Source organism: Haliotis rufescens, unplaced genomic scaffold (genome assembly GCF_023055435.1).
Source record: "Haliotis rufescens isolate VD_foot unplaced genomic scaffold, xgHalRufe1.0.p SCAF_7, whole genome shotgun sequence".
Classification (NCBI taxonomy): Eukaryota; Metazoa; Mollusca; class Gastropoda; order Lepetellida; family Haliotidae; genus Haliotis; species Haliotis rufescens.
Window position 1 is genome coordinate 30,791,137 of NW_025964361.1, and position 24,397 is coordinate 30,815,533.

The window sequence follows — 24,397 nt, forward strand, 5'->3', positions numbered from 1 at the left end:
TATTAGTGGGAAGTACATTCAGATTCTAAGCTAATAGAACTAAACTCATGAAAGTTATAAGGGAATATACAAGAGTCTGGGACGGTATTGGGGTGGTGGTACTTTCTGAAGGGGGTTCTCTATGTCAAGTTTATCAACGTTGATCTCTTGTTCTGTGATTTAGCCTCCCTGAGACGTGGCATGAGTACGTATTTCCTGTAAGAGCTCACCTCCGCGAACTGCTCAAAGATGTGGTCATCTCCCTTTAAATAGCTCCTTGTCCGCCCCTTAACCGCATCTTCTGCAAGTGTGTAGATGAAGTCAGCAATTAGTGGTCGGGGTTTTTGGGTTATGTCTATGTTATGTAGGTTTACGTTGTGGTCATATGCGGTGTACCCGTTCACATTTCAGGTGAACACTCTCCATTTTAAATTTCTTAGTGATGAACTGCCGCAGTGGCTGCTCACACCATCTAAGAGACTAGACTGGCTTTCAGATTCTTGAGTATTTGTTAAGTTGTCACACATGGCACGACACTTTGGATCAACTAGATGTTTCCCTACAGATGTAAGTTCTCCTGCTGCAGGTTTAGGATGACTGGTTCGTCTATCCTTAAGTGATGTTATATCTCTTTCAATGGTGTCGTCGAAGCTCTGAATAACGAAATTCACACATCCCTCCTGATCAGTCATTTTTTATTTCAAATGATCTACTTATATACTTTGTGTTCAAGTTTGAATAGTTTTGCGTTAATGTGTGCTATAGATGACTCAGTAGTGTCGAGGTTTGACAGTTTTGTATGCATGTGACTCAACATGGAGAGTATCTGTGCGTATTGATCTTGTGAATAGGCGTCCGATAAACACACAGGCCGACTAGGATGGGACACCACTAGTAGGTGCGGAGTTATACAAGGTATCTAAAGACTGATCATCAAAGTACCTTATCTTTCTTGGTTTGTCAGCACTAAACCGAAACATTACAACATTGTGCTTGTTGCATGTCGGAAGTATCCTAATGTTATCCTGTTTGAATTTTGTCTAGAAAACGCTAAAAGTGCAATTATTTTGCACAATGGTCAGCAAAACACATAATTCATGATACATTCCTCTAGCTTATATAAATTCTACCATGCATATTAAAAAATGCACACTTTATGGCTAACGTCGCCATCTGTCTTTCACTGACTGCCATTTGACAATTCAAACTGCATAGTAGTCTAAAATTGTCGTTGCGTATTACCACAAATAAAAGCTGGTCAGTCTGTACTTACATGGACTTTAGATGGCCATGTGATATACTCGTCATTTTAAAGTACACCTACCGCAGAGCATACTCACCCATTTCGTTTTGTCGTTTTATTTAAGAAATTGTGTACGAACTTGTTGAACCAGATAGTTCATACATTCTTATTTCTACATGGAAATGATTTAATGATTTATGGTACCTTTCATAGCGCAGGTGTATATGTTGGGTTCATAATAGTCAATAAAAGTACATGTTCCCTTTAAAAAATGATACAACTTCGTGTGCATAATTGGAATGCCAAATGTCAACTTCGTGTGCAGAAACCGTTCCTGATATCAATACGATCTGTTACTGCGTTCGGCATGTACATTTATTTTATTCGTGTGATACAGACAAATTCCCAGCTTGCGGACAAGGATTCTAAGATCTTACAGTTTCGGCATAAATTTGTAAATTCATTTGAAGCAAATTCTTAAACTTTGTGCGAACACCTGGTGTCATCACTGATTTTCAGTGACACATTCATATAATGGCCACCGCTACTTTGCCTTCTTTGCCCAATAGAATCTGTTTCGGAGGATAATCGATCGGCGGATAATCGAGACTTAATATTCTCTAGCTTTGACGTTTTATATTCAAACGAGACTCCATATTATCAAACAATGTCCAAGTATTTTGCTATTTCAAAGATTGCGAAAAACCTGTGAAAATGTTTGGTACCCTTTTGTGATAATTTCCTTTAGATAAAGTCGCTAAGATAAATACTGCTTCCCTCTAACGGACCGTTGTTCTGGATTGCGTTGACAACACTGAATCAATATTACCATGGGTGTCCCAATAAACATGCGTCAATCTTTCAGTCTGAACGAGCCGCCTCTAAGCCCGGGATTGAACACTTCGTCCGTCCCGGGGAATCCCGAACATTTGACAATGGACATCATGGCTTGGTTTCTATACATATGTTGCATATTTGTAATTTTGTTTTTGGAAAATGATATTTCTGCTTGTGATATTGTTAAGTTTTTCCGACAAGAAGCAGTGTCTAATTCAGTAAGTGTCAACAGTTTGTTAACTGCAGACGCGAAGCAACAACTAGCATGTGCGCTTTCTTGTTCTAAGACTGTTGGGTGTTTGTGTTTCTTCTACAATGAAGGCTCCTCCACATGCCGCCTCCATTCCTACTTGTTCCGAGCCACGGAGCTTCAACCTTCGGCGGGAGATGTGTACTTCAGACGTAAGTGTTGACGTTTTTTGATAAATGAAACCGTTTTAGAAGCCATGAGCAACATGTCGCAAGACTCATTTCTGTAATGAGTTATATGTAATCTGGCTATGTCTGTATGGTCACGGTTAACTATATACAGGCAGTAAGTTTCTGTTAAATACGTCTGTAAGTACTGACGGTTCTACATAAATGCTCTGCATCAACCTCCTTTCAACAAGTCAGAGATTTGTCCAGAAACCTATGTTTGTTAAGCATTGTTACAACCCTTAATTTAAAAATTACTCTTAATGTAAAAATTGTTACATTAAGGGTTACGTGTTCACTCTTAATGTAAAAACATTTACATTAAGAGTAACAACCCGCAACCCTTAAAGTAAAAAATATTGTTTTTACATTAAGGGTTAATATCGTACATATCGCCCCTTAATGTAAAATATTCTCATAAACAAAGTTTGATTGGAAATATAGGATTCTTTTTGTTCACGTTTTTTATTGCTTTTGCTCGGTTTCTTGCAATTATTCGTAATAAGCGACAGCGTGAGAAACTGACTTTGTTCAGATCTGAAGAGGGACTATTGTAAGAATGGCAGGCTTGTTATTGAGGACATGCCAGGTTCTACTCTGGAAGGTTATGAGCATCAGTTGTCGGCTCCAGTCGCAACTGTGGATTAGGAGCGGATGCTGCCGTCAAGGTCGAAGGTTATGCAAAAGCATGTCTTACATTGCAAGGAATATAGAAGATTTAACCATCAAACTGTCCGACATTGGCTTTGTTTCTTTTGTATCTGAACATGACATTGTTGCTTTATATGAAACATAGACAAAAGAAAATTACTTAAGTGACATTTTTCCAGAATATAAACTTTTTTGTTTACAAGCCACAAAAGGTCCAAGTTCGGGAGGTATTCGGGAGGAATACTTTTGATAAAATATTCACTGGTAAGACGTGTAATTGATTTTCGATATAGATAACATGCTATTACTATTCTGTTGGATAAAAGTATGTTTGGTTTCAGTAGATCTACATTATGTGTGTTTACATATATCCAGACGGAGAGATCGACCTGGTAATAATAACAAAGATAGACAAAATGGGGTAGAGATTTTGCTGTATTTTTTATTGAGTACACTGGAAGAGGACCCAGCTGCTTCTATCATTGTACTTGGGTTTGTTTGTTTGCCTGTTGTTTAACGCGGTGGTCTGTAAATAATCGAGTCTTGACCAGACAATCCAGTGGTCGACATCATGAGCATCGATCCACGCATTTGGGATATGATGACATGCATAAACCAAGTCAGCGAGTCTGACCTCCCGATCCCGGTTGTTGCCTCTTACGACAAGCATAGTCGCCTTTTACGGCAAGAATGGGTTGCTGAAGACCTATTCTAGCCCGGATCTTCACAGATCCATTGTACATGAACAGTAGAACCGGTTTGACGCGGGACTATGTGGCGAACGCTGTTATTCACCATGTTGAAAGTAATAATTATTTATTAGTAGATCTTTTTACACACTTTGAGATTTTTTACAGAATTTGAAAGATATACATATGATAAATTACTTTGGAAAAACACTTTTGGAAATGAGTTCAATTCTGAACATACATATTGTGAATGGAAGATTTGGAACTGACAATCAAATCGGTGACTGAACATTTATTGGGCATTTTGTGAGTGCGTGAGTTGGATTCAAGGCGCTTTTAACGGGATTCCAGTTATATCACGGCGTGTCAGCTTAATGTGGGAGGAAATCCCGAAGTGATGCAGGCATCAGACGTTTACCACTTCGGTGAAACCTACGAGCACGGGTATGGTGCTGACAAATATAATCGGGGCGAACCGGGATTCGAACCCACAATCATAGGTTTCTTCCGTGCCCAAGGGACGCAAATCTGCACAGCAAATCGCGGCGCCTAAGACGACTGGGCCACCCGTGCCCCCTAATGGACATTTAGGGTGTAGTGTGATAGATTATGGTTTAGCATCGAGTGACATGTTCCCCGATGATGACGAATGTCTCTGTAAAAAACATGAACGGTGCCATTATGTAAATGCGTTCAGAAGAAACTAGAGATAACTCATACCTTATTAAGAAAAACAAAGTTTGCAATGAATACAGATAACTTGGTGGAATCAAGAAGGACTAGTTTGCACAATGTCCCATTTTGTTTCAGTTTTTTCATTAACGAATTGGTTACAAAATGGAATAAAATTGTCGTTTTGGTGTTAAGTTACATCCGGAATTTATTTATATTTTCTACTTCTATTTGCGGAAGACCTTATTATGTTTGGCAATACTGTCAACAACGTACAAATGGAGCTGAATATCTTGCATGATGACTGTTGTAAATGGGAAATGCCAGTCAATCTATCGAAAACAAATTTAAAATAGTTGTTATTCAAAATAGGGGAGGTTTATCACATTATGAAAAATGGTATTATGATAGAAATGCGTATGAAGAAGTTACTGGATACAGTTATCTTGGCTTGTATTTTAGCAATATATTACTGAGTGAGTGAGTGAGTATGGTTTTACGCCGCTTTAAGCAATATTCCAGCAATATCACGGCGGGGGACACCAGAAATGGGCTTCACACATTGTACCCATGTCGGGAATTGAACCCGGGTCTTCGGCGTGACGAGCGAACGCTTTAACCACTAGGCTACCCTACCGCCCCAATATATTACTGAGGTCGAATGCTTAAATAATATTCCAATTGAGGCAATAACGCTGTTCATGGTCCTGTTAATTAGTATACATTCCTTGAAACCATACTCGCCTCACTTTTACTTCAAATGTTTTGATACAAATATAACACCCATAATATTATACGGGGCTGAAATTTGGGGGTTCAGTGACAAAGAACCGAGTCTGGCAGATGTTCTATTCAGTCGCTCGCTGTTTTGAAATGTGTCAAATATTGGCTGTCTCTTTATAATATGCAGGCATCTCGTTTACCCCCAAAAATGTTACAATATGTTGCGGTTCTACGATGAACAAGACCACGTAAATTGGGTAACGAAACTGAAGTTTGTTACTTTCAGATTAGGATTTGGTGATGTCTGGTACTTGCAAACATGTGGTAATAAAACCGCGTTTTAAAATATTTTACGTCAAAAACCTTTTGTTCAGGATTGGCATAGTTATCTATGCGAAAAAAACCAAATGGCTTATTATGCACAAACATCCATTTCATGTGAGAACTATTTGAGTAGTATAACTGTAAATAAATTCAGGACTCGTTTTCTGTTCAGCTCAATATTCCTCGTGAATTTAGAAAATGTAAAGTTTGTAACCTAAACCATATCGAAAATGAATATCACATATATATGTTATAGCCATCTGAGGCTAAGTTTTTACGTCTTTCAAAATATTCCGAAGTTTAATACACTACTGTCATCGCAAGACCCTATTATCAATATGAATACAGAAAAGTACTTGTTTTACGCCAATGCTGTAAGAACACAAGTACTCCAACTTTGATAATATGCAATTATGTGAAAACTGCTTTTTCAACAACAAAAACTGCAAAGGTATGTGTTGTATTTTATACTGTTTGCACCTAAATTGTATTTCGTTTGTACAAAAGGGCCCGTGGCCTACAAGTACTGAATAAAGTGAAGACTAATTATTCGTAATAGCTTCCTTCAACTGTGCGCGTTTATTCAGGAACAAAAAAAAGATGAGCCATTGAACTTGTGTAAGTACACTACACCTTTCATATTCCAACAACCTCTCATCTACGACAACCTGGTCGTTATTTACAGGTTTTGTTTATGGGTCATAACTGACGATTTTGTTAAATCTTGGTACAAAGGTGTATCTAGGGACACTATACAATATGACTTTATTTACGTTACTACCTTGCTTCCATGGAAACGGAAATGGCATCTGCAGAGCTTATTAATCGATATTCAGAGATTTCGTTCAAATTTGGTATTTAGATACAACGTATTTCAGGGCTCAACCGAAGAGGTTTCTTACCATCATGGCAATATAATCGAGGCATCTGATTAGTCGACATTAAGTTGTTCGATTTTGTTAAAAGGGATATTTAGATATATTTTTGCGCACAAAGCACATTTTATTACAATAGCAACGGAATGGAGTCCTCTGATTGGTCGAAATGTGGATAGTTAACCCTATTTAAGACTATTTTACCATACTAATAAGTGCTCTTTATGAAACTAGGTGTGGATGATCAGCACAACATACAGTAACATAACCTCATTCAGAAATCCAAGATGGTCTCACGGTCGCCATTTTGTAATTTACAGGTCTCAAACATCTAAATGTGTAAATATCTATTTATGAATTCCTTTTGAAAACCCTCGTGAATATCATTTCATTAGATTATTAGTTCATTGTAGCCCCGCAACGAAGGGGGTATAATGGAATCAGTGTGTCAGCCTGTCTGTCGCTCAGTCCGCAGAAAATAACTTTCCGAACAAGTCCTTCCAAATACGAAATCTATTCACAATCCAATACGATCTATTCATAAAACATGTCGAAAGATTTACAGCTCGCCTGGTAAGAAGTTCCGTAGTGAGCTTATGACAGCTCCCCCCCCCCCCCCCCCCCCCCAAGATCGAATGGTCGGTTCCCAACTGACATGAAATACTCTGCAGGCCGTATTCCTAATGTTCTTTTTCGCTAATTTCAATCAACAATGGTCTTACTTCAGGATATACTAAACTGCTATAGGAAAGGAATAGACTTCATGTCCGAAACCTGTAAACTTCAAGTGGCTATATTTGACTCGGCACAGTACTTGGGAAATCTACGTTTGTTTTAACCAAACATCATTGCATTGGAATTCCTGTCGTTTGTTATAGCATATGATTCTGGTGTATGCTTAACTGTCATATCCGTAATACTGCAACAAAATGTCAATTGTTTTATGCCTAAAACTCTGTTAATGGACCGGTTAGGGGCCATAAACCCTTTTATGAAGCCTGAATATAACAACGAGGTGGTCGTTGTAGAGAAGGAATCTAAAAATGATTAGTCATTTGCACATCCAGACAAAGTAACGGTCAATTAAATCTGCGATGTTTCATGAAAGTTCGATAAACATTATTTTATAGTGATAAGCCTCAACGTAAAAAAGATTATTAACTTTCACTTAATATCAAAAATATACTCACACGCAAAAGAAACGCAAGTAGAGTATACAGTATACATGTTATTCATTTTCAACAGTAAAGACAAGAAATACTAATAGGGCAAGACTGACAAAAATTTAAACACTGCCACACATCTCCTGTACATTGAGTGGATCAGACGATTTGTGAAGGCCCTAGGGATACTCCTGCACACATTCAGAGCAGCTGTGCGTAGTTCATCGGCAGTTGTAGGGACTGGGCGCACATTGTGCAGACACCTTTGAACCTCATACCACAAGTGTTCGATGGGGTTCAGATCAGGCCTGAGGGCTGGCCTTGTGTTGTTGCAGAAAGGCCATGGTAGCTCTGGCAACATGGGGGCGAGCGTTGTCCTGCTGGAAAATGTGTTGTTGATGTTGTGCAAAAAATGAAACGACGTTGGGTCTGATCACTTGGACGATATACCGCTGAGCAGTGACGCCGTGTTCCCGACCTTGACCAAGATTCAGAAAGCACATGGGTCCAAGTCTCGAATTAAGTCCAATCCCTGCCCATATCATGACGCTAGGTCCACCCCATGGATCCCTTTCCACAACGTTTCTGTCAGCGAAACGATCACATCGACGCCGCCAAATTCTGACTCTTACGTCTGCATTGGAGACACAAAAGCGACTTTCATCAGAGAAGATGAAACGCCTCCACTCACGATGACGCCAATTGCGATGACCCTGTGCCCACTGAAGTCGTGCTTGTCGATGCCGTGGTTGGGGAACAGGACGACAGTGTCCCGCCTAATGTGTCGATTATGTGTTCCTATGGTCTGTCGAGCACTTACACTTGCAGTTAGGAACGGATGTCGCTGGTGTTGACGGGTAATCTGCCTATCTTGCCGAGGTGTGGTGACCCTAGGACGACCGATCCGAGGAAGGTCATTTGTGGTCTGTGTAGCATTGTATCGATGCAGGAGACGGTAAATTGTGGTTATGTTAAATTTGAAATAACGGGCAACATCTTGGACAGACTCTCCAGCTTCCAAACGTCCGATATCCTGGTTTCTCTGAATTTGAGTTAGGCGTGGCATTGTTGACCAAGGAGTGGTAGGTCCAAGAATCGGCCACAGTTTTATACCCACTACAGTTCGTGACAGTTCGTGCATTTTCGATTTCGCGAGAAATGGGTGCATGATACCCACATATTCATTGAAATGGTGCGTTTTGGCGATTCGTTTTTTATGTTGCGTTTTTACTCGGGGCTTCCAAAATGCAACCACAAATATTGAGAACACCCCAGGCTTCACTACATGCTAAAACGCGTATCAATTTATGGTTCCGTGTTTGTTACCTATTTGCTTAAAACCACTTGCGTTTCTTTTGCGTGTGAGTATACATTAAGAGTATCTTTTACATTAAGAGTTGTAACAATGGTGAACCCGAAACCCTTGATGTAAAATATTTTTACATTGAGAGTATTTTTTACATTAAGGGTTGTTACAAAGCATGCTAAATCATATACGGACATAACATTCTCTGTCGTGTAATAAAGGGCGGTCGGGTAGCCTAGTGGTTAAAGCGTTCGCTCGTCACGCTGCAGACCCGGGTTCGATTTCCGACATGGGTACAATGAAGTCCATTTCTGGTGTCCCCCGCCGTGATATTGCAGGAATATTGCTATATTCACTCACTCACTCACTCACTGTCGTGTAATAGTTTTAGGTTAATTGTCAAATGATGCACAGATCTGTCAGTTCTCACGGTTATTCAAGCAGAGTATAAGTTTTGTCAAGTTGCAGTGAAAGAAGTGTATGATCATGAAGAACTTAATTTTAATTTGAGATCGCTGTAATCCGATGTTTTGTTAGAGTTGCATCATTGTTTTATTTAATATGCATTATATTATTCATTGCAAGACAAACATGTGATAAACGGCTTTTCTACTGGTTGGAATGAATTGTTAAGGATATCAGAAGCTAGAACAGGTAACAGTGTGGTCAGACTCGCTGACATGGTTCATACATGTCATCGTATCCCAATTGCGTGGATCGGTGCTCATGATGTCAATCACTGGTTTGTGTGGTCCAGACTCGATTATCTTCAGACCGCCGTCATATAGCTGGAATATTGCTGAGTGCGGCGTTAAACAACAAATAAACCAAATAATGTGAAAGACGGGTGATAAACAGTGTCTTTTAATACAAGGAAATGTACGTTTCACAGCCAAAACCTGCTTGTGAATACTTTGAGGTAACATATTTCATATGAGGAGGTTGGTGGTGGGGTTGGGGGTGTTGTCCCTCCTAACTCTACGTGTACGTGAGCTGCTCTGTACATCTTCGTATGTACTTGGGGGGTGGAGGGGGGTATAAATAACCAAGTGTCTATCTATCTGAATAAGAGGAATACACCATAACTGGGCAATGGACTCATGGTCTGAAACAACTTCACGTGAAGAAAAGTCAATACAAACAATCAGTAAAATCCAACATAAATAAACAACAACATCGTATATGAAACAGCGGGGCTTGGAGCTGTGTCTAAACTGTTATCCCAGTGACAAGCGTTCTCTCGTCACGCTTGAAGGCCCGATCTTGATTCCCCACATGGATACAATGAGTGAAGTCCATTTATGGTGACTCCGTCGTGATATTGCTGGAATATTTTTATAAATTGTAGGTAAAATTCTAGATAATGTGGCTCGTTTTTTCCATTTTATTTGAATAGGAAATACGACAGATATGATTGCATTCAAGCCATTCAAAGTCGTTGGGCGTACATGTAGCTTTACATAAATGATTGTCACCCTGTGGGTGTGCTCTCTCCGTGTTGGTTCTGTAAACAAGAAAACAGTTGCTGCATAGGAAGCGATGGCGACGGCAACGGGAAGGCCAAATGAGACACAATACGCCAATTGCACAGCCCTAAGTACTACATTCATTTACGCATTATTGCTAAGAATATGGAAATTCGAACTTCCATTTTATTAAAATAGGAAATAGGACAGATATGATTGCATTCCAGCCATACAAAGTCGTTGGGCATACATGTAAGTTGTTGGGCGTACATGCAGCTTTACATAAATGATTATCACCCTGTGGGTGTGCTCTCTCCGTGTTGTTTCTGTAAACAAGAAAACAGTTGCTGCATAGCAAGCGACGGCAACGGGAAGGCCTAATGAGACACAATACGCCAATGGCGCAGTCCTAAGTACTACATTTATTTTACGCATTGTTGCTAAGAACCCGTGAAGACTAAAGGGATCGGCTTGTCAAGCTCGCTGGCATTGCTGATGTATGTCATCGTATCCCAATTGCGAGGATCGGTGCGCATGATGTCAATCAATTGATTGTCTGGTGCAGACCGCCGTCATATAGCTAAAATATTGCTGAGTGTGGCGTTAAACAACAAACAAACAAAGCAAAGAAGAATGGGACGGACATTATTTTGATAGAATATAAACAGTACTGGTAATGAAAATGATTATCAATGACATATTTTAAGTCTATAATTTGGAAAAAGGCAAAGATATGATGTTATTGCCTGTCTAGACTAACATATACCACCGACGTAAAGTTATGTATAATGTTAAATAACAGTATTACATAAAAGAGCCGTCGAGTGATGAGAAACCGCCAAGTCCAGGTTAGAATTGGTCTCCGGCAACCTATGCTTGCCGTAAAAGGCGACTTTGCTTGTCGTAAATTGCGACTGAAGGGATCGGGTGGTCAGGCTCGCTGACTTGGTTGATGCATGTCGTCGTGTCCCAGTTGCGTAGATTGGTGCGCATGGTGTCAATCAATTGATTGTCTGGTCCAGACTCGGTTATTGTGTTAGTTTTCGTTTTCATGCCGTCCCTGCTCTCAAAATCAGTCTCTGGTTCGCATATACAGACTCGATTATCTAAAGGTCACTGTCATAAGTCACTACAACATCAAACGTGCCTCCTAAATGAAAAGGTATAACAACTTTCACTCCTCAATGCCCCTTTTCCGTCCTTGCAGCGCTATGTCCTTCATTCCCCGTCAGCCCCGTGCCGTACAGCACCATACACACATCAACCGTGAACGGCTCTGAAACAGCGAACGTGGTCTGCAACGACGGTTACAAGTTGACGAACGACCCTGGGGCAGTACTGTGTGATGATGATGGTTTCTGGCCTACAATAACAGGCACATGTGAACAAACTCACTGGACTAACCAGGTAAAAACTAAATCTGTCTCTCTGTCTCCCTGCTTGTATCTGGTTAAACGTGTGAGTACATTTCACATATGGAGGGGGCACGGGTGGCCCAGTCGTCTAAGGCGCCGCGATTCGCTGTGCAGAGTTGCGTCCCTTGGGCACGCCAGAAACCTATGATTGTGGGTTCAAATCCCGGTTCGCCCCGATTATGTTTCTAGGTTTGTCAGCACCATACCCGTGCTTGTGGGTTTCACCGAAATGGTAAACGTCTGAGACCTGCATCACTTCGGGCTTTCCTCCCACATTAAGCTGACACGCCGCGATATAACTGGAATACTGTTAAAAGCGGCGTTAAACTCAACTCACTCACTCACAAATGGAGTGTACCCTGCGTCATTGTCAATACTTCACCAGCATCTTCACGTGTTGTCCCGTGTGTATGATACAGGTTCCACAGTCTTGTGCTTGGTGCTACGTGGAAAATCCTTGCTACAGCTGAAGATGATTCTCCTGTTTGCTTTTAGACGGCCGATGGCGTTATTGCGTTGGGCTCCCATCAGTCGTGTCATGTTTTCGCCGTTAACTTGCTGTTTTTGCGATTTTTTCATCTTTTCACCACATTTCTGCAGTACCTCATTCTTTCCACACAGATCAATCCCCATGCAGAAATGACCAATTCATTTTGGTATTAATTTTTTTATGGATGTCCAGACACTCTGTCAGATATTTACGATTTGCTTCTTTTGCAGTTCATTTTTGCAGAGCAAACAATGAGTAGGACTCATTCAAAATCCGTTAGTTATCCACGGCCACATTTCATTAACTGACCGGAAATAGACAAACGTTACCACTACACAGTATATCGACCCTATGTACATGTAGTAACGAGTGATGGAAAAAATGTATTGTATGCAAATGCGTGATTGTTGTAGATTTTGTGGGTGTAAGTGAATGTGCAAAGGTCCTCTGAACAACTGTATCTCTAAGCTGGTGTTTTGTGACCACTCCAACAAAAGGCGACCTCAAAGGTGCGCAACGACAAACTGAACTAGCCACCAACTTATAATAACATGTAACCAACAGTATATAGATCGTACAGATTTGCTTATATGCCAAAAGAAAATTAAATTAAATACAAATAAATTATATCAAGAATTTGTACAGCGCATTTTACAAAAATCAACTGCTCAAATGCGCTTAGACCATGGTTGATCTCGTCAAAGGCTCTCTTGGCAGGTTTTGAGAGTCTGATTAAAGTTTGTCAGATTTTCTGTTTCATGGATTTCTTGTGGCAGATTGTTCCATAGCAATGGGCCAACATGTTGAAATAATCGCCATATGTTTTGGTACGACACTTTGGCACCACTAGCAGATGTTAATCATCTAATCGGAGAAAACGTGCAGGCGTGTATGGTAATATCAGTTCCTGTAAGTATGCAGGAGCCGATGCAATAGGAGCAATGCAACCTTAAAGGGGAAGTGTACACGCAAAAATCACTTTCTTTCTTTTTCTAAACAAAACGCAATTTTAGAATTAATTAGTATCTGTGTTTGAAAATATACACTCATTTTTTTCACAGTGAAAGTAGGAAGCTCACAATAGTGTAAAAATGATATGCCGTTATGAGGCCTTCGTTTTTCGAGCTAAACAGGCCTGAGTTATCCCCCTTAGATTATGACGTAATTGGTGCCAATTCAACTGGGTCCCTGTCTATTCTCAACGCAAAAGATATCAAGTACCAGTTTGCGGTAAAACAACATGGCCTACGACACACTCCGGCGCAGTGGTGACTCAGCATGACACTATGCTGGCTTGCATCTGAGACGCTAGAATCACACATCTAGACCTACACCACGTGAAGCGGCTCTAACAAAGCATGATGACGTCATAATGTTTATCAATTGGCACCAATGACGTCATATTGCAAGGGGAATAAGCCATGGTGTTTTTGTTGTGGAAATAGAACACTTGGTAAATGTGAAAAATATAAATCGTTTTAATGCGAAAAATATGTTAATTAATTGTGATATTTTTATATTTTTGTCTATGACACTTCTAGGTTAACACTTTTAATGAGGAAAAAGTACAAGAAAAAAAGGTTAATTTCCGTGTGAACTTGCCCTTTAAGGATATGACAAGGGGAATAATTGTTAATTGGACACACACTGGGTGAAGGTCCTTGGGATCCGGAACTGTTCGTATTGCAGAAATGCATGTTTGCGTCCTGAAGCTTTTCAGTCGCGTTTGTTTATGTATATATTTGAGTAATGCAAATGTAACTGTCAGGTGGCGCAATGGGGTAAAAGAAAATGTATATTTTGTAATAATGCTATATTTCCACTAGTTTTACTAGAATGACTTCACAATTGCCGATAATTTTTCTGTTGATAAGTTTTGTAAATTGTGTATACAAGAGTTTTAGCTTTTATGTCATGTATCTACAAACGGCTTCCGATGACAATATGAAATAATGGAAAAAAGTGTTTGCGTTTGCTCCACTAATGAAACTCTATACCTCTGTAATCATTTTTAAATATAAAATGTAGATTATGTAATGAATTTAACGAGTCTGTCCAACACATCGGTGGATGCCCAGCTTTAGCTCCAACATAGTACCTTAAGCGACATGATAGAGTGGATCGATCATTTTATTACCGTCTTCGCCATGCTTGTGGTTTTGACTCAGAGGTAAATCCATGGTACGACCAAGAATATGTAGAGGGTATCATCGAAAATGATAAATTCTTTGAAATAGGCCCGTATACAGCCTCAGACATATCCAGGCCAACAAACCTGATGTTGTCCTTTTTGATAAATCCAAATCAATCATTTATATTGTTGAATTTTCTGTCCCTTTTGACACTAATGTGTTTGACAAGATTCAGGAAAAACATGGCAAATATGCAGACCACTATCATCATCATCATCATCATCATCATCATCCAAATAATAAACTGCGCGTGTGATGATTCCGTCCCAAAACGCTATGCGTCTTATCACAACCATGCTCAGTTTTCACATCACTCGTTTTCTATCCCAATTCTATACCCTTAAAATCACACCAATGTTTGACAGCACCCTTTCAGATTGAGTTCCCTGACCTATGCAGGCATATTGCTTGCCGCTTGTGCGCTATTGTTATGTATATTTGTACGACTGTTATAAAGCAATAAATCCCCATCACTATACGGCGACACACAAGTGACAATGATGGCATGTTTTCTGCATGCATTTTACCCGACGTCTCTTCATTTTTGTACATTCATCAGGGAATAATTAAATGCGACAACAGTAAAAATGTTCCCAATCACTTCTTATTGTATTGTATTGCTTTCCATAAGAACATTTTATATTAAAATACCAATCTTCATCTGGTTAATTACCTCCTTTCTCGAGCAGGAAATCTGAAGAAGTCCTGCATCATTCAACTTGAACAGAGAATTCTCCATCAATAACGTATAAAGGCTCATTGATATCACAAAACCACGACCATTATTGTCGAATGTCATACATTTAACAGTATCTACTAATGCATTTTCCGAGGTTGTTTCAAATTGTTTTATTATTCATCACTTCGGGAGGGCTAAAGTACCAATTATTGAATAGCATGGTAAATGCACTATACATTTCAAGTTCTACCTAATTATAAAAAAAACCCCGAATGCTGTCCTCAGCCATTACTGAGTATTGTATTCATGTGTATGAAGAATTCTGATTGTTCTATCATTCTTGTCAGAACGGGCGATGTGTCAAATCAATACTGAGGTATAATGTACTTTCCATTCCAAGTTATTCCAAAGATACGAATGTTGCCAACAGCCAGACTAAGTGTTATAGTCCTGTGGTATAAAACAGCCGTACCGGAAGATGAATCCTTATGTATATGATCTGGGTGTGTAAATGTAAATATATAGGCGACAAAACCCTTTCCATGATCATAAGAAATCTCTACTAAAACAGACTCCATTGCACGATTCAAACCGAGTCTGAGACGTGTGGTGGCTACTTCAACTACCCTTTCATTTGAGTGTGAATATAGCGCTTTTTTATGTTTGTGTGAATTTTGTATAGCAAATTATACCTTCAAAAACGTAGACTGGCAGCTGTTTACCAAACTCGTCAACAACATAGACACAAAATAGGTACAACACACCGACACCGACACATTCAACCCAACCTTTACTAACATTATACATGAAATAGTTCCGAATGCATCTCCAAATCTAAAACATACACAGTACACAATCCAGTACCCTGGTGCCCCCCCCCTCTCCCGCCCACCAACCCCCACCAAAAGGTACCCTTCTGAGAAGCATTTTATCGCCAACACTTTTAACTTCGTGATAGACGACATTTTTTTTCCAATTTCCAATCAAAACTGAATTTGACCAACACGTAATATGGTCACGCCTTATTTCTAACCTGGTCACATCCTGTAAAAATGGCCCAAATCTCGGCGGCTCTGATTGGCCTGGTACCTCCCTAGCCACCCTTCTAATCCTTTTAGGTGTATTTTTTATTCCTCTTCGACGCCAACAAATAAATATAACATACCGGGCTGGGGCCCAGCAGAACTCAATATTCGAAACAGTTCAAACAAAATGCCACAACACCAATAAACTCACACTCAGAAAACTCAACCATAATCCCTCACAAGCTCTATACCTTACACACCTCCTTAAACTAAACTCCTACATTCAAAACAAACATTAAAAAATCCATCCTGACCAAATCCATAATATCATCCATCTCAACTCAGTATTACAATCTGTAGATAAATCAATAACGCTACTCTTGGTACCTAGCCACTAACACATCCCACATGGAAACCAAACAGCAGACCTGACAGCCAAATTAGCCATAACTTAAGTTATACACCAGTAAGGCCGAGGCCAAAACATTAATAGAAAAGAACATCAAAATTCAAAACTTCAAAATTCTTATTCAAAATTGTAAATCCTTATGGATTAAATCTTTTTATTATAACATCAACAACAAAATGCCACAATGTATCTACCTCGACTCATTTGGACAAAACATTTTTATGGAATATGTATTCACTGCAATAGCCTGGAAGACCTACATCACATTTTTAAAATCTGCCCTGTTTACTTTCAGCATCAACAAGCACTATGATTATTTGATGAAGGTCCCGGGGCCATTGCAAAGATTTCATTTTCAATTAGGATGTTTGTTTAGTTTGTGCATATAAGAGTTTTTGGCGCCACTATGGTTCCTGGAAATAATTTTATCTGATTGGGCCGAAGTGGAAAAGTTAGTGCATTTTGTAAAACAAATTAACTTAAACCAATAAAGACAGAAAATTAATTTAAAAAAGGCGTCAAGTTTCCTTACTCAAATTATTATACAAAATATTGAGTACATGCGCACATTGCACACTGATTGAAAACAACATTAGACATACTTGTGCATGAAAACCAAACCGGATTTCTCCCAGGAAGATGTATTTACCAAAATATAAGATTGCTGTGTGCTCGTGTGAAACAAGAAAAGTAAACAAACCTGGACTTCTTTTGTTAATCAACTTCGAAAAAGCTTTTGTCACTGTTTCAAAATCATTTGTATTGCAAGTATTAGAAAAAATGTCTTTGGGCACACTGTGATCAAATGGATGAATATTTTAATAAACAACACAACATCATGTGTTATACGAAATCGACATCTCTCTACTGAACGGGGATGCAGGCAGGGAGACCCAGTATCCCCTTATATATTTCTATTAGTAGCGGAAATACTAGGATGCATGATTAAAGAAAATCCTCACAACAAAGGAATTACGCTTTAATGATGTAGAACACAAAATCGGGCAATATGCGGATGACACTCAAAAGTTTTTGAATGGACCAGAAGACTGTCTTCGTGTAGCTATTGAAACATTGAAAAAGTTCAACCAAATGTCTGGCTTGAAAATATATGTAGACAAAACTAAAACTATCTGGATAGGTACAATGAAGGGAAGTAATGTTGAGTTTTGCAAGGAGATCAAACGTGACTGGCACACAAGCAATTTTAAAATATTAGGTATAAATCCAAACTGTAATTTAAATAACCTTTGGGGAATCAACTAAAGGAAACGAATAGACAAAAAAAATTAGAATTTTATCAAACTGACGTAAGTTTCTTTTTGAAAATCGCTGCTATTAAAATCGTATGTGTCTCTACTCTAGTATATATTTTTTCTATACTCCTAAACCCTCCAAGAAATTCCTCAGACCAAATTAACTCAATTTTGTCTGGTTTCTATGGAATAAGAAAAGCATAAGATTTGAAGAATTAACATTATTATAAAATATGATGATGGGGGACCAGCAGGTAAAAGATTATTTAATGTCTCAAGCATAAACTAGCAAATGTTGTCCTTTGTGACCTAAAGATTTAAATTATTTTGTGACCACAGCAAACAGTTTTGTGTGGTAAGTCAAGTACCGCACACCACTGAAGCGCTCATAAAATATTATGTCATTACAGTAATTTCTGACTACATTACACATTCGTTTATGCTCATCTATCCACTGTTTGAGAAAATGCCTCCCACCATTTTGTGTTTGTTTGTTTGTTGTTTAACGCCGCAGTCATATTTATTCCTCCTATAAGATGGCGTCTATAATAACTCTAGTCTGGACCAGACAATCCAGTGGTTGACATCATGAGCATCGATCCATGCCTTTTGGATAGAATTTCATGCATCAACCATGTCAGCGAGCCTGATCACCCCGATCCACTAAGTGGCCTTTTACGGCAAGCATGGGTTGCTGAAGACCTGATTTTTAACGTTTAGCCAATTGTAAGTCTGAACGGTCTCTCTTTGATTGATTTGGAGCCTTCTTTCTTTGTTTTAATGCATCAATCTTTTCTTTGCTCCACCAAGGTACTGGGTTGTGGGCAGTGTATGCTTTATGCCTTTTGAGGTTATTTAATGTATTATTTCGGTAACATTTTGTTTTGGCAACGTTTTGTGTACAACTGCCAAATTTTTCTGTGTAATTTGCTGTGTCCCACAGTGGGTGGTGAGCATTTAGGTCTCCTCTAAAGAGAATGTTTGGAGTTAGATACTTGGAGAGTATCGCCAAGTCAGTTATTGTAAATGGTTTAGTTTAAGTGTGATAGATATTTATTATTGTTAATCTAGCTTTGTTGATTGCAGGACTTCTAAATTTAGGGTGGGTATAATGATTTTGACAAATATACCCATATCCATGCCCATTTGAGAGGCGAGCATTGCACTTCCACTGTTAAATCACCTTGATAAGGGGTAGTATCGGGTGGACAAAAGAAAAAACCATGGAGAAGAGGCTGAATTTCATTTAGAATATGGTGTTTTTTATTCATCCAGTTCGTTAAGGGCGGTTTTAATGTTTTGAAAGGATGTTTGGTATAGTTCGGAGATGAGACCAAGGGTGTGCAGATTTTAGCAGTGGGATGTTTTTGGAGAATGGTAGCTGAGACAAAGTCTATTATTTTGTTAATGTAGGCGTTTAGCTTATGTGGTGTAAAAATTAGTGAGGGAGCTGTTCTGTGTTTGGATTGTGTGTGCCAGGAGATTTTTCAGGTTGGGTGTTTATTGTATAGTTTAATGTTTGGTTAGAGTATGATTGTGAGTCCCCAATTATTTCATAGTATGGTGTGATTGCAGTTGGTTTTGGTAGGTCAACTTATGTGATGTGCTTGTTTATCCTAAAGATTGTTTTTTGTTTTGTAAGGGCATGTATTCTGAATGGCTGCGGCGCTGCAGTTTACACAAAAGGAGGGCCTCTGTGCTCCCGTGTATTGAACGTCTATCACAACAACATTTGAGAATGGGAATTTGACCTCTACCACAATTGTGTATATTTTTATACTCAATCTTGGTTTTTGTTGACAGAAGGCAAACTTGTTCATAGTGAATGTGTCATTTATTGGAGTCAATAGACAATAGAGAAGGCCAAAGGGATGAATTTCAGAGTAGCTGAGGTGGTTGGGGTTGGGGTTGGAGTTGGTTTAAAACAGGTTTTAGTTAGTTTCTTTGGTCTTCAGCAGATGGCGAGGCGTTTGGTGTTTGTCGCTTTTGCTAGATTAGTGGGGATAATTTGTTGGGGTAACATTATTTGGATGTGTAGTTTGGATAATTGTAGCTGCCTCAATTGGTTGGATAGTTTGTGTTGTTTGGCTGGTGGATGTCCACGCACTAATTTTCCAGTATTCAGCCTAACAACAATATGTTCATTTATCCAACCAGCTGCCCTCAAGGTCAAGGCCATCAGCACCGCACTCATTCGAACATGATGCCGGCTCGCCTCCCCTTTTACATTTTTAAAAATACTTTTCAACCCATTTTCATTACCTACAGGCCCTGGCGATAATTATGATCTCAAGTGATCTACTTTCCCTGACCGATTAGATATTCATATATATTTTATAAGTTAATACTTATGTTCAAAACACTTTATATTTTTTTCTGAATTTCTGATTGATTTCATAAATAACCCTCCAATTTTATTTTTAGGGACAGGATTTACAATTAATTGCTATTATAGATATTTATATTTCTCATCTCATCTGCCCCGTCCACGAAATTGGAACCAAGAAGTGGACGTAAAATCCCAAATGATGATGATGGTGGTTGTATTCACTCCAGCTTGATAACGGTGTAAGAATCTACATTGAAACGTCGCTACATGCAATTAACCAGAAGTATGTTCTTATTAGTTACTTCTAGAATGCCAATCAAACAGTTGATACCAGTAGTTCGTGGAGAGGTGAGAGTATCCTGACTCACAGGTTGCACCCATCACACACACATGCAAAGGCAAGTCAATTGTGCATCTGGAAATTAACGTCCACTCACTCATTCAGTACACCCGGCGGGTGTCAGAAAGCAAAACTATCTCCATTTTTTGTGATATTTAATTTCAGATTGCGCCGTTCACTGTGACTGTACCTGGCAACATGTATGAAGGGGCAAGCATCAACTTCACCGCTCGCTTAACCGGATCGATGTAAGCATAATCATCATCTCTGGTAACTAAAATCTCAGGTCGTTGATGTGTACTAATTTGAAGAACAAAGAGGTGATGTAAGGGTAAGTCCCAGATACGAATCCACAACAAGCTGATCCTGACATGGTGAAGGGACACACAGTGTTGTGAGTGTTGCGTCATAGTTATGTTTGGTGCAAGTCGCCTTTAAGCTATTCCATCACCACCCTGTTGCGTCATGGACAACTCACACTACAGTGACTTCTCCGGAAGTGCGTTTTCGATAATATACATGTTTGTACGTCAGCACATGATTCCAAATCCAATTAAAAGACATAATGACAAACCCTTATCTGAACCCTAATGGACACCTTTGGGCTCACCTTGGGCACCATGTAAGAGCAAGATACCCTCCGGTTAAAAACGTGAATGAACTGACCAAGACACTGCACCATAAAGATCCGGGGTAGAATAGGTCTACAAACAATACATATGAGTGTTGAGTGTGGGCGAATGTGGGCTGAAATATTTTGGCACTAAAGTTACTTTATACAGCGAAATTATTTCTTAAACATCGACTATTTTAAGAATAACATAACATGATAAAGAGATCATTGTTTTTGATACAAATAGATGATACATAAACCGACTCAGTTAATAATCTCTATGTATAATTCTAGATTCAACTCTGAAACCTGCATCACTTCGGACTTTACTCCCACATTAGGCTGACACGCCACGAAATAACTGGAATACTGTTTAAAGCGGCGTTAAAACCAACCAACTCACTCACTTAATCATAGTTTCATTTGTCTTTGTTTTGTGAACACTCAATGCGATATCTTAGCCATGTGTTTGTTTTTGCAGTTACACGTTCAACATGTACTACGGTAACAATGACGTCGCACTCCAAATGAGGGCTCTAAGCAGTGGCAAAGTGATGTGGTACAAAAGACAGAGTGGCGCTTGGGAGAACGTTGGAAGTGATACAACTCGTACCCCTTTCACCCCCATCAACACGACCACCACCTGCCTGGTGGAGACGAGAGTGGACAAGATACAGGTGAAGACGACAGGGGAGGATATTTAAAAAAAAGTCATATTCCTTATTCTGTTCATCTTGGGACTGGCTGACAAGGAGTGTTTTTTTACATAACACAATTGGTATGCTTGAAATAATAATAGTATATCCAGCGTGGTAACATGTAGCGGAAATTAGAGTATTTTCTCTCTTGTTTTATGTGGAAAAGCTGCATTGTGAATACGAACATTGTAAGCACTGTGGCGAAAATTTCAATACCAGTGCAAAATATTAATTATTCAGTTTTATTTTGAAACACAAACACGTGCAAAGGCAAGTCAACTTTTCACCTGTGAAAAACAAACGGGAACATATGGTGCATGTCAAAATAGGGGAATGTATCAGACATCATTTGGTCAAATTTGGAAATGTCCTCCACATGTCTACCATTAAAGTTTTTTAAAGTTTTTTAATAAGGCTTTGCATATAGTAAAGAAGTGCATTACGACCACTTGTAATGACACCACTAACACAGTACGCACAATACTTGCAAACAAGTATGTAGTACCAGGGACTGTTATATATACTCACACGCAAAAGAAACGCAAGTCGAGTATGCAGTTAACATGTTATTTATTTTCAACAGTAAAGACAAGAAATACTAATAGAGCAAGATTGACAAAAAATTGACTGAAGACAGTTTAATGGATTAAAAGGCAGATGGCTTAATTGTTTTGTTCAAATGTTAAGGGCTTACACAGTTTCGGGTCAATACCCAAAATGTCAGTCAATACCTGGTGTGACCACAATTAGCATTGACCACTACCACACATCTCCTGTACATTGCGTGGATCAGACGATTTGTGAAGGCCCTAGGGATCCTCCTGCACACATCCAGAGCAGCTGTGCGTAGTTCGTCGGCAGTAGGCAGTAGGGACTGGGTGCACATTGTGCAGACGCCTTTGAGTCTCATCCCACAAGTGTTCGATGGGGTTCAGATCAGGCCTGAGGGCTGGCCAAGGTAGAACACGGATGTTGTGTTGTTGCAGAAAGGCCATGGTAGCTCTGGCAACATGGGGACGAGCGTTGTCCTGCTGGAAAATGTGTTCTTGATGTTGTGCAAAAAATGGAGTCTGGTGGGGTCTGATCACTAGATTCAGAAAGCACATGGGTCCAAGTCTCGCATTAAGTCCAATCCCTGCCCATATCATGACGCTAGGTCCACCCCATGGATCCCTTTCCTACAACGTTTCTGTCAGCGAAACGATCACCTCGACGCCGCCAAATTCTGACTCTTACGTCTGCATGGGAGACACAAAAACGACTTTCATCAGAGAAGATGACACGCCTCCACTCACGATGACGCCAATTGCGATGACCATGTGCCCACTGAAGTCGTGCTTGTCGATGCCGTGGTTGGAGAACAGGGCGACGTGCTGGTCGGCGACATCTGAGGTTGTTGGAACAGAGACGTCGGATCACAGTGTCCCGGCTAATGTGTCGATTATGTGTTCCTATGGTCTGTCGAGCACTTTCACTTGCAGTAAGGAACGGATGTCGCTGGTGTTGACGGGTAATCTGCCGATCTTGCCGAGGTGTGGTGACCCTAGGACGACCGCTCCGAGGAAGGTCATCTGTGGTCTGTGTAGCATTGTATCGATGCAGGAGACGGTAAATTGTGGTTACGTTAACGTTGAAATGACGGGCAACATCTTGGACAGACTCTCTAGCTTCCAAACGTCCGATATCCTGGTTTCTCTGAATTTGAGTTAGGCGTGGCATTGTTGACCATCAGGCTTCACTACATGCTAAAACTCGTATCAATTTATGGTTCCGTGTTTGTTACCTATTTGCTTAAAACCACTTGCGTTTCTTTTGCGTGTGAGTATATTTGTCTTTCGGGTCTTTAAATATGGTTTATATTTAAATGCAGGTTTCTGTGGATGGATCAGAGTATTTCAGTATGGCGTATTTCCAAGATGTGACAGAGATCAATAAGGTGTCATTCCTGACTAGCGTTGATATCCTAGAAGTGGACCTTCTGGTATAGAAAACTGGACGACGGGCTGTTCTGTTCACGTGGAGACATCTTTGTTGATACAAACCCCTGGGAGACTAGAGACAATGCTGAAGACCCGTAACGACCTACCGCCTATTGTAATTATTTACATTTTGTATAAGAAAACACATTTTCATCAACGCTGTCATTTTAATTTAAGACCAAATGCAACTACAGCATTTGTACTTCTTTATTATTTTCACATATATTTTGTTCTTGTACACATGTACATTTTGGTAAGCGGCAAACAATTCAGGTTGAAGTTTTTTTAAAATATTATCTTGTGACACGATGCACGATAAACTTTAAAATTTTGCGATTTACTGATGTTCACTTACACTTTGCCTCAGCAGGACATCCAATGAACAATATATTTAAAGCTGAAATTATTTTTCATCCTAAGACTGAGGGATCACATCCGAAGAAAAGTTAGTTTTGACCCTTAAACACTTGGGCTGGACTCAAGGCTGAGCTGGTTGTACTTGCAGTCGAAATATGTGCGTCATTGAATAAAGTGTGATGACCAAATAAATGTCTTGACTTTCAAAGAAGGCTATTCTGTAATTAACCGTGAATATAGATTGGACTATCGATGGTGACAGAAATGTAC

The 24,397-nt window shown here is 39.6% G+C and overlaps 1 protein-coding gene across 1 annotated transcript; it reads left to right on the forward strand.

The window, feature by feature from the left end:
* The first annotated feature begins 530 nt into the window (after positions 1–530).
* On the forward strand, positions 531–24,221 carry LOC124148094. The gene is made up of 6 exons (XM_046519031.2): positions 531–546; positions 2,306–2,461; positions 11,553–11,752; positions 20,646–20,728; positions 21,575–21,770; positions 23,662–24,221. Exons 1-6 carry the CDS (start codon positions 531–533, stop codon positions 23,776–23,778), a joined length of 768 nt encoding a protein of 255 aa, XP_046374987.2. The 3' UTR covers positions 23,779–24,221.
* Positions 24,222–24,397: the final 176 nt, after the last annotated feature.

Coding starts and splice junctions, on each gene's coding strand:
- LOC124148094 (XM_046519031.2), top strand. Junction 20,729..21,574: donor GCTCGCTTAACCGGATCGAT/GTAAGCATAATC, acceptor TTGTTTTTGCAG/TTACACGTTCAACATGTACT. Junction 21,771..23,661: donor CGAGAGTGGACAAGATACAG/GTGAAGACGACA, acceptor ATTTAAATGCAG/GTTTCTGTGGATGGATCAGA.